Source organism: Emys orbicularis, chromosome 23, assembly GCF_028017835.1.
Source record: "Emys orbicularis isolate rEmyOrb1 chromosome 23, rEmyOrb1.hap1, whole genome shotgun sequence".
Lineage (NCBI taxonomy): Eukaryota > Metazoa > Chordata > Testudines > Emydidae > Emys > Emys orbicularis.
Genome location: NC_088705.1, coordinates 11,448,565 through 11,465,822, shown reverse-complemented (window position 1 = coordinate 11,465,822; position 17,258 = coordinate 11,448,565). Strand labels below are relative to the sequence as shown.

Here is a 17,258-nt window from a genome sequence, read left to right as displayed (position 1 = left end):
AGGCCCGGTGACCCTTGTGGGTGGGGCGAGGATGGTGTAGGTGAGCCCAGCCTGGTTTGGCGCCGGGGGTCACTCCAGGATGGGGTAGGTGGCGTCCGTGGCTACCCCGCAGTTGTTGTCTTTCATGGACATGAGGATGTAGCCGTCGTTACCCCAGTAGGTGGACCAGGAGTTCTTCACCAGCCAGTACAGCTCCCCTTGGAGCACACCGTAGCCGACAGCCAAGACCGCATGGTCCAAGTCACCTCTCTGGTTACCTAGAGGGGCCAAAATAGATATGAGCTGACGGCGCTGCCCCGCTAGCCAGCTCATTAGTGACAGAACCAGGGCCTCGCTTCTCATCCACACGTCTCAAAGCACTTTGCAGCAGTGGATAAGTGTTGTTATCCCCCCAGGTCAACCGAGGCACCGGGTTTACGTAACTAGCCCCAAATCACCTAGCAAATGAACGGCAGAGCTGGGACTAGAAACCAGGAGTCCTGGCTCCCCGTCCAGTGCCCTGGCTTCTACCCCGCTCCTCGTGAGCCGTTTCTGACCCGAGAGTCAGTGGCAGGATCCTGAGCAGTGGCTCCAAGCTTCACAGATGCCGTTCTGCAGCCTGGTAAGCAGGCGGCAAATCCGTTGGGTTTTATTCCAGGTGCTCCTTTCGGAGACTGAACCTGTAACCCTCCCAGCCAGCTTGTGGCTCTGGTGAAGCCCTGCCGTGTGGCAATATCATCCTCCTCTGAGCCAGGCGTTCCTCCGGTTTAGTTTCCTTTCATCAAAGCCTCCCCCGCCCCAAGGGAACCCCCCACATCTTGCTGAACTGGCTTGTTTGTCTGGTCTGAATGTATGCAGCTGGGAAAGGAGACGTGGCTGCCCCCTAGCGTCAGATCCCCTGCAATGCCCTCGTCAAGCCACAGGGGCTCCAGGCTGCCGGTGGAGTCATTGTGTGGTAGCGTCCCAGGATTGCTGGACTTGGCCACCAGAAGCCAACTGCCCAGGGCCAGCCAAAGCCACCCCAGGAGCCGACCGGCCAGGAACGGCCGCACTCACCACACTTGGGTTCATAGTAGACGCCGTTGGAGTAGAAGGAGAAGGACCGCCGGGAGGCGTCGATGCTGACGGCCACGGGGCCGTTCTTGTAGATGGCGGCTTTCAGGGCCGTGATGTTACCCGAGGTGACGTTGACGTAGCCTTTCATTTTGCCCACCAGCTCGGACTTGTTGTAGTGGCACAAGCCGTTCTGCGACACAGACGAAGGAGATGACAACCACTCTCCTCCACCCCTGCACGCGCGAGCCAGGCCGGCGGCCCCAGGAGCGGGGGGGGGCACCTCGGCTGGTCAGACCAACGTGCGGACGCCCCTGGGCTCAGAGGAAGCCATCAGCGTCTCTGGCTGCTGGCGTGTCCAGTCTACGCTTTAATGCCCCTATTTCCTTTCTGTGACCCCAATCAGCACTGTGCCCAAGTGCCTTCCCCCAACACCCCCAATAGGCAAGGGAGTCTCACCCCCATTGCACAGCCAGGGAAACTGAGGCACAGAGCGAGGAAAGTGTCTTGTCAGGTCTTCCAAGTCCCAGGCTAGTGCTTTACCAGGGCCATGCAACTGTAATTGGGACCAGCAAGGGCATGTTGTCGGCAGTCCCAGTGGCTGCTTCCCATGTGGATGCTGCACCCTGGTCACTGACTCTAAGCGGGGTCGCTGGAGCGGCCCCATGGGATAGAGCCCCAAAGCCCTTAGAGGTCTTGGCCCTGCTGGAGGCAGAAGCTCCCCCTTCGTGGCAACCTGCTTTTGGCTCACAGACCTGGAACACACCGGGGAGGTTGAGCGGGACCAGAGCTCCCGTGCCAATGGAGCCGCTCCACGGGCACCTCTGGTAGCTGAGCCAGAGGGCGCCGCGCTCACCTGGCCTTTGTACGGGCCATAGGAATCGGTGCTGGCGATGCCTCCGTGCTTCTTGATCCACTCGTACGCGCTCCACTCCTCGCCGCCGTCGCACCCGTAGTTCCCAAAGCCCCAGGAGCAGTCGATCAGGACTTGCTGGGACAGCGGGGTCACCACTCCGGTCTGGGGAGGGAGGAAACCCAGGTCCTGAGCTGCAAAGCCACGGCCAGGCGGGGTGTTCTCAGCTCCGCCATCCCCACCTCCAGCCAGTCTTGAGCTACGACTGGGCCTATGCAGGGGGGTCACCACAATATCCCTGGATCTTCCTAATTCAGCACAAAGACCATTCCCACCCCTCCAGCTGCTGGAGCGTCCCCAATCCCCTCCCCACCCTTGTTCCGGGGCTGCCCAGCATTCTCTGGTGTGGCCGCGCCGTCCCGCTGGGGAGCCGGCGGGGCTGCCCGTGACACGTAGGCACGCAGCTCCTGCCCTCAGCAGAGCAGGCAATCTCCTCGCCGGGAGGTGGGCGGGCTCTCACCTTGAGGAACAGGGCACCTTCCATCGCCCCGGTGGCAGCAAAGCTCCAGCAGGAGCCACACACGGCCTGGTCCTTCACTGGGGTCACCGCGCCTGGGAAGGGAGGGAGCGAGCGAGGGGTCAGGGACTGAGACATATTGGCCAGGTGCCTCCAGGAATCTCCATCTGGGGAGCTTTAATCCACCCAGTTCCCTCTCTGCCTGGCTCCCTCCCTCGCTGCCCAAGAGCTACCAACGTTCCCCTGTAATGCAGGGCGTAGAGTGCTGGAGACGGGAGTTTTAGCTTCTTGGGTCTGGTGCTTCCCTGGCCTGGGTGCTGGCAGAGCCCTCCTCTCCCGCCAGGGATCTCCACGCACTAACTAGCAGCCATGAATTAGGTCTCGCATGGCCCTGTGTGGCAGGGAAGTATCACCAGCTCCACTTTACAGATGGGGAAACTGAGGCAGAGCCTCGGTGACTTGCCCACGGTCACATGGGGAGTCTGTGATGGGAGCAGAAGCCTTGTCACTTGCTGCCTAGGTGAACCACAAGCCCCAAACCCCCCGCTCATTTATGAGAGACTTAAATATGAGTCAACAGTGTGCCCTTGTTGCCAAGAAGGCTAACAGGATTTTGGGCTGTATAAGTAGCGGCATTGCCAGCAGATCAAGGGATGTGATCATTCCCCTCTATTCGGCATTGGTGAGGCCTCCTCTGGAGTACTGTGTCCAGTTTTGGGCTCCACGCTACAAGAAGGGTGTGGAAAAATTGGAAAGAATCCAGCAGAGGGCAACAAAAATGATTAGGGGGCTGGAGCACATGACTTATGAGGAGAGGCTGAGGGAACTGGGATTGTTTAGTCTGCAGAAGAGAAGAATGAGGGGGGGATTTGATAGCTGCTTCCAAAGAGGATGGATCTAGACTGTTCTCAGTGGTGGCAGATGACAGAACAAGGAGCAATGGTCTCAAGTTACAGTGGGGGAGGTTTAGGTTGGATATTAGGAAAAACTTTTTCACTAGGAGGGTGGTGAAGCACTGGAATGGGTTACCTAGGGAGGTGGTGGAATCTCCTTCCTTAGAGGTTTTTAAGGTCAGGCTTGACAAAGCCCTGGCTGGGATGATTTAGTTAGGGATTGGTCCTGCTTTGAGCAGGGGGTTGGACTAGATACCTCCTGAGGTCCCTTCCCACCCTGAGAGTCTATGATTCTATGAATGGATCACGGGGTCACTCACCAGGCTGAAAAATGACCCCCCAGTCTGTTCAGCTAATGCGGCTGCAGCTTCTGGATGGCAGCACGACTGCAGTAAGACCAGCTTTGGCATCATTCGTTCCCCATTAATCCCTCCCTGAGGCATTCAGTCTGGTGCCAGCCCTGGGCCAGGCTGCTTGTCTCTCCCGGGGTTTGCCCGAACAGCGCTGCACGGATGTCTGGGTAACAGTGGGATGCCAACCGCGCCAGCCCATAAGGCCGACGCCCTCAGAAGCGCCCTGTTGTTGTTTTTTTTCTGATTTTTGGAGTCTCAACTCGCGACCCATCAGGCCAAGCTTCCAGACAGCGCTCTGCGATTCCAGCTCCTGTTGACTTCCCCAGCAGCGGGAGGGGGGCGGGGGTGCTCCGCACCCAGGCCATATCGACCCTCGAGGTCCCACATTGGGCACCCAAACACGGAAGCAACCAATTGCTCAAAAGTTTGGTAGTGTCCACAGCCCCTCGAGGGTTCGAGCCCTATGAGCAGCAGTGGGGTCCCTGTGCCAATGGGGTGGGGAAAGGGAGGCGGGAGGAGATGCTCCATCCGGACGGAGCTGTCTGCCCAGAAGCAGCCCCGTAACAACCCACTCACCGTACAGCCTCCAGTCCAGGATCTCGGGCAGGATGAGGCCAGTGTACAGCTCCGACGGGAACGGCTGCCCGTTGTTGGGGGCCCCGCTCTTTAGCCGCCCCCGCAGCACGGCCATCTCCTCCGGGGTGCGGTCGGCCAGGTGGTTCAGCGCCAGCTTGTAGGACAAGTTGGCCCGATTCTTGGAGTGGACGAACCTGGGAGGGGATGGATGCCGTGAAGAGAGGGGGAGCCGGGCAGCTCTGGCTTCTGGGCGCTGCTCTGCCCACCAGGCATAGAGAGCTCCTGCCGCCGCCCTACAGCCCTGGCGAAGGAATCCCTACCCACTGGGCGCACCCACAGCGTGCTCCCCTGCGCAACAAGCAGATTAACCCTTAGAGCGCTGCTGCAGCCTCGAAGGGCAGCCAGGCGGCTTCGGGGGATGCCCGGTGCACGCAGGCTGTAACCCGGGAGGGCTCTGTGTGTTGGGGACAGGGGGAACCAAGTGATGCCAGCCTGAAAGGAAGCCAACAGACCAGCTCCCGCTTGCAGCGTAGACATACCCCGGGGAGCTGAGATTGCAGCTCCTGGAGGCAGACCCAAGGGAGCGCTGCTGGAGCTAGATCAAAGGTAGCTCCAGGAACAGTCGCAGCGCACAGGCGGTGACCCGCGCTGGCCTCCAGGCTGCAGCCCCGGCCGCAAGGACGCTGGGCACGCACTCGAGCGGCCAGCGCATCTCACCACCCTGCTGGACGCTGCTGGAGCTAGCTTTGAGCTAGCCGGAGGAGAGCTTAGCTTGGGGGTGTCCCCGCGAGCTGCCTGCAGTGCGGACGTGCCCCCAGGCCCTGCGGGGGAGAAGCCTCGGACTCCATTCTCCAGCCACCATCTAGAGTCCACTGCTAGCCCAGGTGCTGCCGACTGAGGCCCATGTGGACAGGCCGTTCTCCATCACGTTCAAGGCCAGCTCAGGACGGTCCGTTCTGCAAGCAGCCAAGGCAGAGCCAGCTCCCCGGGGGAACCCTCCGGCCTCCCTGACCCAGCAGAGATGCCGTTTCCTTCAGCGCCCGATGCACCAGCTCTCTCCTCCTCCGTGACCCCGGAGCCCCCGCTGCCCCCGGGCAGCCCCGTACCTCATGTTGTGGGTGAAGGTGTGCTGCCTGTGCTCCATCTCCTGCTCGCCGTCGTACCTCTTCTCGAACGTCTTCCGGTAGTGGTGGAACACCTGGTGGGACCGGTCCTCCTGCCGCCCCACAAAGTCCTGCATGGGGTTGGCCAGGATCCAGCGCTCTGCTCCCAGCCCGGGGAGCTCCCCACAGGACTTCGTTCCTAGGGCACGAGCACAGGCAGCCGTCACCCCAAGACTCCCCCTGCCCGGTTAGATGCAACCTGTACAAGAGGCTTCAGTGATTGCTATGATGCCTGCAGGGGCGGGTGGACCGAAGCTCTCCCAGCTGCCCAAGCTGCACGGGGCTTTGCCTCTCTGCAGGACGCTTTCCCCATGGACGGCTCCTCACTCCCTTCGCGGGCTGGCTCAGACGAGGCTGCAGACCCCCACCCCTCACCAATGCTAGTGCCATGTTCACTGCTCAGGGCCCAGTGGGGAGCGGGCAACGTCCTGCTGCCAGAGCTCTACAGCGATCATTAGATCCCCTCCCCGCCTCGCCCCAAGGAGCTGGGAGATCCCCTCCTCTCTCTACCCCGACTTTCCTAGCAGGCAGCCTCCATCTTCTGCCTGCAGACGCCTGTCACAGCCACATGCTGGTTCGGCCTCTCATGGGCCTGCCCGACCTCCCATTCTCCCCTGGCTGGCCTCAGGGTTGGATGCAAAGAGAAGACACTCGGCACCGGATCTTGGCCCTTCCAGATGCCACGGGCCAGGCTATGCCAGCAGGGCTCCCACAGTACCGGGCTACCTCGCAGAGAGACCCGGATCAGCTGCGAAACTTATCACCCGAGCTGGCTTAGCTGCTGGGTCCCCAGCCAGCCACCAGTGGAAACATCTGAGAGCGGGCAGCGGCCCCCAGCCCGTTTGTCTCTGACACGTGGCTGAGCTGCCCTTGCTCAATGTCTGTCTGGAGCCGGTGATGGGTGAGGGGGCTAGTTTCCCTGCCCCGCCCCTGAGCGCCTCTGTCGAAATAGTTTCACTGCTGCTTCTGGGCACCTCCTGAATCTGACATCAGGCTCTCCCAGGGCAACAGGATGTAGAGCACCGACCACCACTTCCTCTTTGCCCTGGGCTTCTTGAGGTCAATTCCTGACTCTGCCACATTTGGGGCAGGCCACATTCTCTCGCTGTGCCTCGGTTCCTAATCCTCCGCTCGGATCCCTTCCTCCCCCTCTGTCTACGTCCCCGTCAGGGCCGGGCGGGTGTCTGCACACGTCTTGGTGCAGCCCCTAACGCGAAGGGACCTGCTCCCAGTTGAGTGCTATTGCAGTACAGAGAAGAGGCTTGTCTCGGGCAGGGATAAATGCTGGCCCAGGGATGGAGAGGACCCGCCAGGCCCGCCTTACTGTTGATGGGGAGGTCGAAGACAGAGGCTGGGTAGCTGTTGGTGAAGTCGCTGTAGTCGATCTCGTATTTGTCGTAGTGGGAGCCCAGCACGCTGTTGTAACCTCGCATCTCATAGTGGACGGGGGACGAGCCGCAGCTGGTGTTGGTCACCCACAAGGTGTAGACGTTCTTCTTCTTGCCCCAGTCGGACACGTCCTGCCACACGCTGCAGTAGTGCCCTTTGAAGTACTCCTCCCGCAGGAACTGGGGAGGCAATGGAGGGGAGCCGGAGTTAGGCCCAGTGGCTCTTTCCAGCACTCTGCTGGTGGGACTGACCCACACTGCCCACGGCACCTCTTTCCCGCCCCGAGGCAGCTGGTGCGAATCCAGCCCCGAGCCTTGCCTTAGGAGATGCCGCCCGGTGCACGGAGGTCATGGGGCTAGGCACTAGCTGCAGACCCAGGCTTGTCTCATCTCCTTGCCCCGTCCCCGGAGAGGGACGTTTAGTTAGGCTCTTGGGGGCAGGGATTGTCTCTTGTTTGGTGTCTGTCCAGCGCCTAGCGCAGCTGGGGTCTGGTCCGTGACTGGAGCTCCTAGGTCAGCTGCTACCATCCTACATAATAAATAATTTCCAGAGCGCTTCCTGCACCCGCATCCTTCATTCATGGAGCCAAAAACTCCTCAGCCACGATCAGAAAAGTCCTTCTGGCTTCCAAGATCCCCAGGGCGACCCCTCCCCCATCCTCCCTTCCAACCCAGTCCTCCCTTGTCTACCTCTGGCTATGCCCTCCGCAAGCTGCCTCCTCCATTCCCATGGTCTCGGCGGCCATCTCCCATGTCCTCTCTGTTGCTGGCTAGCAGGGCCAGCGGCATGAAGTTCTTCTTCAGACTGCGTGTTGTTGGGCCTGCCTCCAAGTGAAGCGCTAGTCTTGAGTGATGCAAAGGCTAGCATTGGGGGGTCCCCTGTCCCCTGGCTCTCAGTGCCCCCCTGTCAAATTCAGACCATTTGCAAACCAGACGATTTCTTACTGCCAACCCTGGGATCTGAGAGTCAAGCTGAGTCCTTTCCTTCTGCAGCATCAGCCCAATCATAAGGATCCTGCCCCCAGTAATATCTGGGTGACCCCCTGGTGATTGTGCAGGCGGAACCTGGAATTTCATAGAATCATAGAATCATAGAATATCAGGGTTGGAAGGGACCTCAGGAGGTCATCTAGTCCAACCCCCTGCTCAAAGTAGGACCAATTCCCAACTAAATCATCCCAGCCAGGGCTTTGTCAAGCCGGGCCTTAAAAACCTCCAAGGAAGGAGACTCCACCACCTAATTTAGTTAGTAATGCTGTCAATGCACGAGACAGAACAGAATCCGGCTCCTTCTCCTAGAGCTGGGCTGGCTCTGCAGAGCTCGCGGGCCGTGAAAGTGGCTTTGGGTCATTCAACGTGGCCTCTGACTATATACAGTGAGCAGCTGTGTTATTGGCCCTGGTATTCCTGAAGCACCCAGTGGCTCCAGGCAAGCATCAGGCCCCACTGTGGTAGGCATTGCACCGCGCGCATCACAAGGAGACGGGCCTCGCTCAAAAGAACTCCCAGTCTGAGGACAGGTACAGAGAAGGGCGACTAGGATGATCCAAGGAATGGATCATGTCTTATGAAAGGAGACTCAGAGAGCTTGGCTTGTTTAGCCTAACCAGAAGGCGGCTGAGGGGTGATATGATTGCTCTCTATAAATACATCAGAGGGATAAATACCAGGGAGGGAGAGGAATTATTTTAGCTCAGTACCAATGTGGACACAAGAACAAATGGACATAAACTGGCCGTCAGGAAGTTTAGACTTGAAATTAGACGAAGGTTTCGAACCATCAGAGGAGTGAAGTTCTGGAACAGCCTTCCAAGGGGAGCAGTGGAGGCAAAAGACATATCTGGCTTCAAGACTAAGCTTGATAAGTTTATGGAGGGGATGGTATGATGGGACAGCCTAATTTTGGCAATTAATTGATCTTTGATTATTAGCAGGTAAATATGCCCAATGGCCGGTCTGTGATGGGATGTTAGATGGGGTGGGATCTGAGTTACTACAGAGAATTCTTTCCTGGGTGCTGGCTGGTGAGTCTTGCCCACATGCTCAGGGTTTAGCTGATCGCCATATTTGGGGTCGGGAAGGAATTTTCCTCCAGGGCAGATTGGCAGAGGCCCTGGAGGTTTTTTGCCTTCCTCTGCAGCGTGGGGCACAGGTCACTTGCTGGAGGATTCTCTGCACCTTGAGGTCTTTAAACCACGATTTGAGGACTTCAATAACTCAGACATAGGTTAGGGGTTTGTTACAGGAGTGGGTGGGTGAGATTCTGTGGCCTGCGTTGTGCAGGAGGTCAGACTAGATGATCATAATGGTCCCTTCTGACCTTAAAGTCTATGAGTCTATGAGTACGAGCTTGAATCTTTCCACAGCCCCGTTCCCCAGGGAGCTGCGTTAAGCAAGTAGCCGTATATCCGTGAGTTTTCCCCATACGCCCAGGTCTTTTAAACAGCCATTGCCAAATTATCATCCGGGCGAAGCAGATTTCAGTTTTCATTCAGAGTCCGGGACATGTGAAAGCAACTTTGCCCAACGCCCACAATGGGGAACTCTCGGTAGCAGGCAGCTGAGTCACCACACGGGCTCGCCCAAGCTGCCACCTCGTTGCAGTAAGGACTAGTTGCAACAAATCTCCCAGGGTTGGGAAGGGAGAAGAGATTCTTGGCCAGCACTGGTGCCTCCTTCCCAGGCTCACCTCCTTCTGCAGGGTCTGGCTGGCCAGGCAACCCCCCTGCTCTGATTGGGGCCGTCCATTTCTGACACCGCTAACAACCACACTGGGCTCCTTGGCTTGCTGTGCTATTTTTGTGCTGCTTAGACACGGGGCTTCCCCAGAGGGCATGGAACTGGTTCTGCCGGCTCTTATGCTTCCTGGCTCTCAGCAGGGGATGGAGAGGAGTGGGCCGAGTGTAAAACATGCCACCAATCTCTACCTGGAATGTCCCCAGGGATATTCAGCTAGGGTTAGAGCAGCCCTGAGGCTGCTCTAAACTGCTCCAAGTATTGGGAGAGAGAATTGGGGAGCTGTAACAGGCCATCTTCCCGGCTGCACCCCACAGCGGGGATCTGGGAAGCTACACAAAGTGTATGCATGAACCTTCACCGGCCAGGAGAGGCCAGGAAGAACATTGAAAGACACAGGGACTCAAGCAAGGAGACAGAGACTTGGCATTTACCGATAAGCTATTGAACAACTGTCTGCGGCTTCCCACATACCTGTAAGGAGGAGGCAGGCAAGGCGTGGGCAGGCCAACTGTCAGGCGCTGTCTACAATGCCACACGGGCTGGAGATCGGAATGGGGCTAACGGTTCTCTCAGCTACAGTGAACCCAATCGCTGCTGTGACCCGGCCAAGCTGCTGTCAGTCTGGCCGGTGGGTCTGAGTCACGCCGGCTGAGGGTCTGGCCCGGTGCCTGGAGTCCTGCACTCCTCCCCCATCCCGCCCAGATCCCCGGCGGAAGGGGCTCACCTTGAAGCCATGTGTGTGGGGAAAGACGGCTTATGCTTCCTGGCTCTCAGCAGGGGATGGAGAGGAGTGGGCCGAGTGTAAAACATGCCACCAATCTCTACCTGGAATGTCCCCAGGGATATTCAGCTAGGGTTAGAGCAGCCCTGAGGCTGCTCTAAACTGCTCCAAGTATTGGGAGAGATAATTGGGGAGCTGTAACAGGCCACCTTCCCGGCTGCACCCCACAGCGGGGATCTGGGAAGCTACACAAAGTGTATGCATGAACCTTCACCGGCCAGGAGAGGCCAGGAAGAACATTGAAAGACACAGGGACTCAAGCAAGGAGACAGAGACTTGGCATTTACCGATAAGCTATTGAACAACTGTCTGCGGCTTCCCACATACCTGTAAGGAGGAGGCAGGCAAGGCGTGGGCAGGCCAACTGTCAGGCGCTGTCTACAATGCCACACGGGCTGGAGATCGGAATGGGGCTAACGGTTCTCTCAGCTACAGTGAACCCAATCGCTGCTGTGACCCGGCCAAGCTGCTGTCAGTCTGGCCGGTGGGTCTGAGTCACGCCGGCTGAGGGTCTGGCCCGGTGCCTGGAGTCCTGCACTCCTCCCCCGTCCCGCCCAGATCCCCGGCGGAAGGGGCTCACCTTGAAGCCATGTGTGTGGGGAAAGACGCTTTGCGGCTTGACCAGCTTCTCTTTCGTGCCATTGAGCTGGAAGCACTTCACGACGTTCACCTCCGTCTCAGTAGTTTCCGGCGTAATCTTGTAGCTGGTACCGTACGGCTTCACCGATCCCAACTGGTAAGTTATCACCTGCCCTGCAAGGCAGGAAGGGAAAATAGAGGCAGGCAGTTTCTACGCAGGGCTGCTCTTAAGTGTTCTCCATCCTCCTCCCACAGAGCACCGACTGAGGGGGTGGGATCCTGCTTCCTCCCCAGGATAGGAGATGCCACGCTGCCCTGAGTCACGGGCGTGGTCGTTGGGTCTGGGAGAGCCAGGCACCGCATGCAGGTGACAATAGGAAATGTTACTCGAGGACCCTGCACTTCCACTGTTTCATCCTCGGTACGTGACGTCCGCGTTGCTGTCCAAATCCACCCAGTCGTCCAAGCAGAGGCAACCCGTGCCTGACCCATAGCGGGACTGAGCAGCCCATCTGCAATGGTTCTCAGCCTCGACTTCTTCGCCCACGGCCGCAACTCCTGAGCTATTGAACAACCCAGCCAGCCCCTTGCACGAGCAGGAGATGGTGTCACCCCGGACTTGGCACGTGATAAGTTCTGCCCTTCGGCTGAACCACCCATAGGCACATCCTGCTCTACAGAGCCCCAGGAGACTCTCTCTAGTCCTCCTCCCGCAAGGACCCCGGCAGCTTACCGTGGTAGTACTGGATCCGGCTCTTTCCTCCGCTCAGGTTGTACCAGGCTTCGAAGGGCTCCTCGATTTCGGCGTAAGGCAGGCTGATGACTCCTGCAGCACACGAGGGACAGATTAGTCAGTGTCTTTTCCTTGGAGTCGGGGGACAAGGGCACATCTGTAGCTAGCGGAGATTCCCCGGGAGAACGCTGACTTCTACCCGGCCCCTTTAGCCGACACGGGTGACAAGGGTGAGCCTGTCGCACTGATGTACAGCTCGGAAGCACAGGCGTGCGGGCGCACCTCGCTTTGGTGCTCTCTGGATGAGGCGCCTGGAGGAGCTTAGCGGAAAGTGCTGGGCTCTGCAAGGTGCAGGAGGCCAGAGCTGTTCTCACATGTGCTTGAGAATTGCCATAAATCAGTGCAAGCCTCCGACCAGCTGTCCCCACTGCCCTAAGCCAGTGGTCCCCAAAGTGTCGGGTGCACCCGCCTGGGGGGTGCGCGGAGGAATGTTCAGGGGGCATGTGGCGGGGCCCGGGCCAGCCCCTCTGGGGGGCAGGGAGGGAGCCCCAGACCAGTTCCAACGCCAGCCACAACTCCGTTCCGCCTCCAGCCCAGCTCTTCCCTCATTCCCTCCCCACCTCTAGCCCCAGCTCCCCCCCACCCCCAGTTCTGCCCCCAACTCCACCTTCAGCCCCTGCTGCTCTGCTGAGGAAGCCTTGACTGTGCAGTAATGGGGGGGGGGGGCGTGGACAGATTCCATTACTGGTAAGGGAGGGCGCGACAAGAAAAGTTTGGGCACCGCTGCCCTAAGCTATGGTGGGTGGATTTGCCAGATCACCCAGAGGAAGCTCCGACGCTCCAAACACGTTAGGTATATGGCTACGCTTTGAGCTGGAGGAGAAATCCTCAGGCGAGCTCTGACCTCGTGCGCTGAGACCAGAGCCCAGCCGCAGCAGGGGCTAGCTACCCCGAGTGTGCAGCTCTGGGGAGGTGCCTGCTTCAGTCGGGTTTATTTCTGAGAACTGGGAATGAGACTAGAGGGCTCTGGTCTGGGGCTGAGCATTTCCTGACAGCTCTGGTGCCGGCTCTCACTCCCTGGGGTTCAGAGTCGCCCCTGGGCTAAGCCATGCTCATTCCCGCCAGTGATGGACGGTTCCTGGGGGCTCTGCAGGCCACTCAAGTTCCTCCATGCCCAGCACAACACAGAATCCTGGGCATGGATTACGCAAAGACCGGGCCTTGAACCCAGGCTAAGCGAACATTAGCGAGCCTCCCCCCCCCCCCAGCGCTGCCAGCTCACACCCTTGGTTTCTTGGGCTTGTAATTGCTGCGCGAATTTATCCAGAGCAAGCACTCGGTGTGAGGCTCTCGCTGGGGGCGATCGGTGTGTGTCGAAAGGCCAGGCTCTGCCGTTGGAGGGATAATCATAGGAAGCTAGACATGAAAGTGCAGCTTTGTTGTTGAAGAGGGTTTGTGCAGGCAACGTGCGGCCCGAGCAGCCGGCTTGCCAAAAGCCACGCCATTGAGAAAGCCGCAGACTCTCCTCAGAGGCCCGGTCTCAAGACATTCTTCTGCCTTGAGTCTAGAACAATCATTCTCATTCTTTTGTTTGTTGGTAACACACCCAGAGTGTACTGGGCGCAGGCCCCACACAGCCAGGAAAACACAATCCCTGCTCCAGGACCTTCCAGTCGGAGGAAACCAGCCAAACTGGAAGCCTGCAGGAGAGGAACACGGGCCCAGATCCTCAGACGTATTTAGGTTCCTGCTGTCCATTGGAAGTTAGGAGCGTAAATACCTCTGAGGATGTGGCCCCCGGTGCTCCGGAGCGTGGCTGGGTGCCGAGCTCTGTTTGCTAGGAGAGCTGGGACTTGACGGAGTTACTGGGTCGAGCTCTCCTGGGAAGGGCAGATCAGATCCAAGGCCTCAATTAACCTCAGCAGCAATTAGCCCTACACAGCTTTGCACAACTGCACCGGGCACACCTGTGACTCTGTTGGGTTGGGAGGAGCCTGAGGTGCTTCTTGGATGCCAGCCAACCTGGGCTACTGGAGAGCTTTGTGGCGGACAGAGTAGACTGCAGAGGAGGACTCCGGTCTAAGGCCTATCCCCGGCTACAGGGAGGGGTACACTTCAGTCTGGTTACACACCCCCCCCCCCCCAGGTTGCTGCCCATCCGGCCCTGAGTTGTACAGCGAGAATGTTACCTTTGACATGGTAGATATCTCCAAATTCAGGGACTTTGCTTAAAACTTTGCAGCGTACTCCTGAAAGAAAAGAAAGACAGAGGTACGGAGCTGTCCCTGGCCTGCTAACATAGCCACCATGTTCCCCCTGTTGGAGGACTCCAGTTACACCCGAGGGCCAGTTTCAGACCTGGGGCTGGTGGGTGCAGTGCCATGGACTTCAGTGGAGTTGCAGCTGTTTACAACAGCTCTTGGCTCTCGAAATCGCTGTCGGGGTTTGCATGGAGCACTCACTCCAACGAGGGTGGGTAAGATAGTGGTGACAAGCCAGCAGGCCCTGGGCCCTGTCCTGTAGTGGTGGGAGCAACCTCAAATCAAGGCACTGAGATGCAATGGTGAGGTACATAACTGAGCTGTCTGCGCTGCATGGGTATCAGTACGCAGTCCCCCAAAGTCTGGTCCCAGAGTACACTGGGACGCCAGGCGGGGTACCTGGAGGGGATGTCCCCAGAACCCTGCACCTGGCGCTTGCCCCCCGCAGCGGTGTTGTGTCTGTGCACGCTCGCCCTCTCCTAGGAACAGGTGACTCACTGCAGTTGGGAAACGCTAGCATCCGCTGGCGGTGTGCAGATCGCATGTCCTTGCGGGAGGCCCCGTCAGTCACACAAGGTGAGAAGGGACCGCCAGGGTCAGCTAGTCTAACCCCCTGCCAGGAGGCTGGGTTTGTGGTGTCTAAACCATCCAAGGCAGACGGCGACCCAGCCGCCTTTGGAAAACCTCCAGCGAAGGCACTTCCACAACCGCCCAAGGCGTTGGTTCCGCTGTCCTTATCGTTCGGAAGTGTTGCCTGAGATTTTAATCTAAATCTGCTGTGCTGTAGTTTGAACCCGGCGCCTCTTGTCCTGCCCTCTGTGGCAAGAGAGAACAGCTTTCCTCCATCTATTTTCATGGCAGCCTTTCAAATATTTGAAGACTGCTCTCATGTCCCCCCTTTACTCTCCTCTTTTCCAAACTAAACATGCCCCGTTCCTTCAGCCTTTGCTCAACTGCCTTATTCCATCCCTTCCATCAGCTTCCTCGCTTGCCTTCGGATCCTCGCCAGCTTCTCTCCATACTGCATGGCTGATCAAAAAAGCTTTGGCCAAGATTTCCACAGGGGAGTGCCTGATGCCACGCTCCTACATGCATACTTAGGCACCTACGTAAATGGGTTTGGGTCTCAAAAGTGACGAGTGCCCACCAGTTCCCACTGGCCACGGCTGGGCGGCACCGGGTTGCATTAGGGGGGCTGGGAAGGTGTGGTCCCATGGCCTACGCCGTTGCCCTGTGCGTTGCATAGGTCAGGATTTGATCCTCACAGTTTAAGACACATCACATGCTTCCCCTCCTTTACCCCAGGGGACGTGGGCGTGCAGGCAGGATCTCTGCTCCCCAACAATTTGGCTGGGGTTTACTCATCAGCCACAGGCTAAAAAGCCAACACGCCCTGTGTTTTAAGGAGCTCGTCTTTTCCCTCATGTCAGCATCTTCCTTGGAGGGGGACAGGTCCTTAAATTGGAGGGGTAACCGCAGCCTGTCTGGAAGCAACGCCCCCCATTTGCAGAGCCCTCTGCTCCCTCCACCCTTTGGTCCCCCAAAGGAGGCTGGGGGGCCGAGAGGAAAGGCAGCTGGCACGTGGCACAGAGAGAAGGTGGCCCATGGCCCTCCGCTAGGGTGACCACACAGCAAATGTGAAAAATCGGGACGGGGGTGGGGGGGTAATAGGAACCTATATAAGAAAAAGACCCCAAAATCAGGACTGTCCCTATAAAATCGGGACATCTGGTCACCCTACCCTCCGCTTCTCTGGGTAAGAGCAGTGCCTAGGGGCTAGCACATCACGCAGGACCCAGGCTCTGCTAGAGAGTGCAAAGCCCGAAGAAGGAAGCTGCCTTTCCCCTGATGCCCCTCCCTGGCGGTGATGCTGGGTGGGGGGTAGCAGGTGGCTCTGTGCCACTTTTGCCAGTTTCAGGCCAGTTCTACACAAAGGACTTGGCCGGGGTCAGGGCCGCTGCACACCCTGAGAGCGTCCCAGATCGGACAGCGAGGGAGCGCCGTAGGAGTGCCAGCGTCGCCGCAGCTAATGCCAGGCTGAAGCACAGCGTCAGGGCAAGCTGCTGCTGGGCTGTAGAGCACGTGCTGCCCGGAAGAGGGGCTCTAGCTCACACCCAGAGAGAGCCCGGCCGCACAGGTTTGCTTTTAGGTTATCAACGCGAGAATCTTGGATCCCCCCTGGAACATTTCACGGCGGTCCCTGCTCCCAGGCCTCACTCAGCCCCCTCTGCCCCTCACGGCTGCCCCCCGCCTGCTATGTTCCCCCTACTCCAGCGCCGCTGCACGGGGCATAAGGCTGAGGACTATCCAGTCGGTCGCTTGCAGGAGCCAGTGGCCCCGGGTGAGAACTAACCATCCAGTCCAGCTTGTCTGGCCACATTTCACTGGGCACAGCCAGGCGTCCCAGCTACTCTGCACCATCCAGGTGAGGATCTCCAAGCGCTTCACAGAGCATAGCCTCACACACTGGCGTGGAAGATCAGTATGGTTCTCGCCTGGGGAAACTGAGGCCCAGAAAGGGGAAGTGACTTCCCAAAGGTCACGGGGGAAGCCACAGTCTCAGCCCTATGCCCTAAGCACCCCGCCATCCTTCCTCCCAAGCAGGCGGAGGAGAGACACTCAGGTAGCCCTACAGGTTCCCCTGCTCCCATCACCTGTCGCCTTCCATCTGCTCCCACTTGGCAGGGAGCAAACGTTCTCCCTGTAACATCATCCCTCGGGGCTGCGGCAGCTCCACTCTCCCCAGCTCCAGCGTAGCCGGTTGCAGAGACAGACTCACCTGCGACAGAGCTCCACAGTGCGAAGAGCAGAGCCCACTGGAGCGCCCCCATCCTCGCAGCTCCCTGCTCAACCTGCCCTGGGTTGCAGCCGTCTGAGTGCTGGCAAGACCAGGAACTCAGGGAGCCAATGGCCACGGCCAGGCCCTGCCCAGAGGAGGGGAAGGAGCCTGTCTTTGCAAACAGCTCATTTGCTGGTGCCTCCAGTGCTGAGAAGGGTGGATCGGGCAAAAGAGGGAGGAGTGGGGAGGTGAAATGAAAGGGCGAGAGTGGATCCTAGCTCCGGCAGGGAGAAGAGCGGAGGCATGGAGGGGAGCAGCGAGCAGAGGACATGAGTGCTCAGTGGGTGCAAGGGTGGGAGGGTGAGTCAGAGCAGGGGGTGGGGGGCAGATGGGGCCTCGGTGGTGGGGCAGCCCTGCTACAGACAGGCCCGGCAACGCGTTTGCAGGATTGAACTTGCTGACTCGGCTTAGCAGCCCTGTTGTGCCCATGGGGAGCGGGGCTGCAGGTCAGGCCTGAGGGGCGTTGGCAGAGCGGTGTGGGCCCAGGACTGGAAGAGCAGGAGCGAGGGGCGGGAGGAAGCCAAGGAGGCTGTGACTCAAGACCAAAATTC

At 58.8% G+C, this 17,258-nt stretch overlaps 1 protein-coding gene across 1 annotated transcript; it reads right to left on the bottom strand.

Annotated features, from left to right (window-relative positions):
• Nucleotides 1-69: 69 nt before the first annotated feature.
• Nucleotides 70-16,699, bottom strand: LOC135893874 (digestive cysteine proteinase 2-like). Its single transcript, XM_065421831.1, has 11 exons — nt 16,648-16,699; nt 13,797-13,856; nt 11,608-11,700; nt 10,876-11,048; nt 6,712-6,955; nt 5,331-5,526; nt 4,225-4,418; nt 2,406-2,497; nt 1,889-2,050; nt 1,036-1,225; nt 70-257 (listed from the first exon to the last, which is right to left on the bottom strand). Exons 1-11 carry the CDS (start codon nt 16,697-16,699, stop codon nt 70-72), a joined length of 1,644 nt encoding a protein of 547 aa, XP_065277903.1.
• Between the last annotated feature and the right edge of the window lie 559 nt (nt 16,700-17,258).

Coding starts and splice junctions, on each gene's coding strand:
- LOC135893874 (XM_065421831.1), bottom strand. CDS start 16,699: ATGGGGGCGCTCCAGTGGGCTCTGCTCTTCGCACTGTGGAGCTCTGTC. Junction 13,857..16,647: donor ACTGTGGAGCTCTGTCGCAG/GTGAGTCTGTCT, acceptor CTTTTCTTTCAG/GAGTACGCTGCAAAGTTTTA. Junction 11,049..11,607: donor CCGGATCCAGTACTACCACG/GTAAGCTGCCGG, acceptor CCTGCCTTGCAG/GGCAGGTGATAACTTACCAG.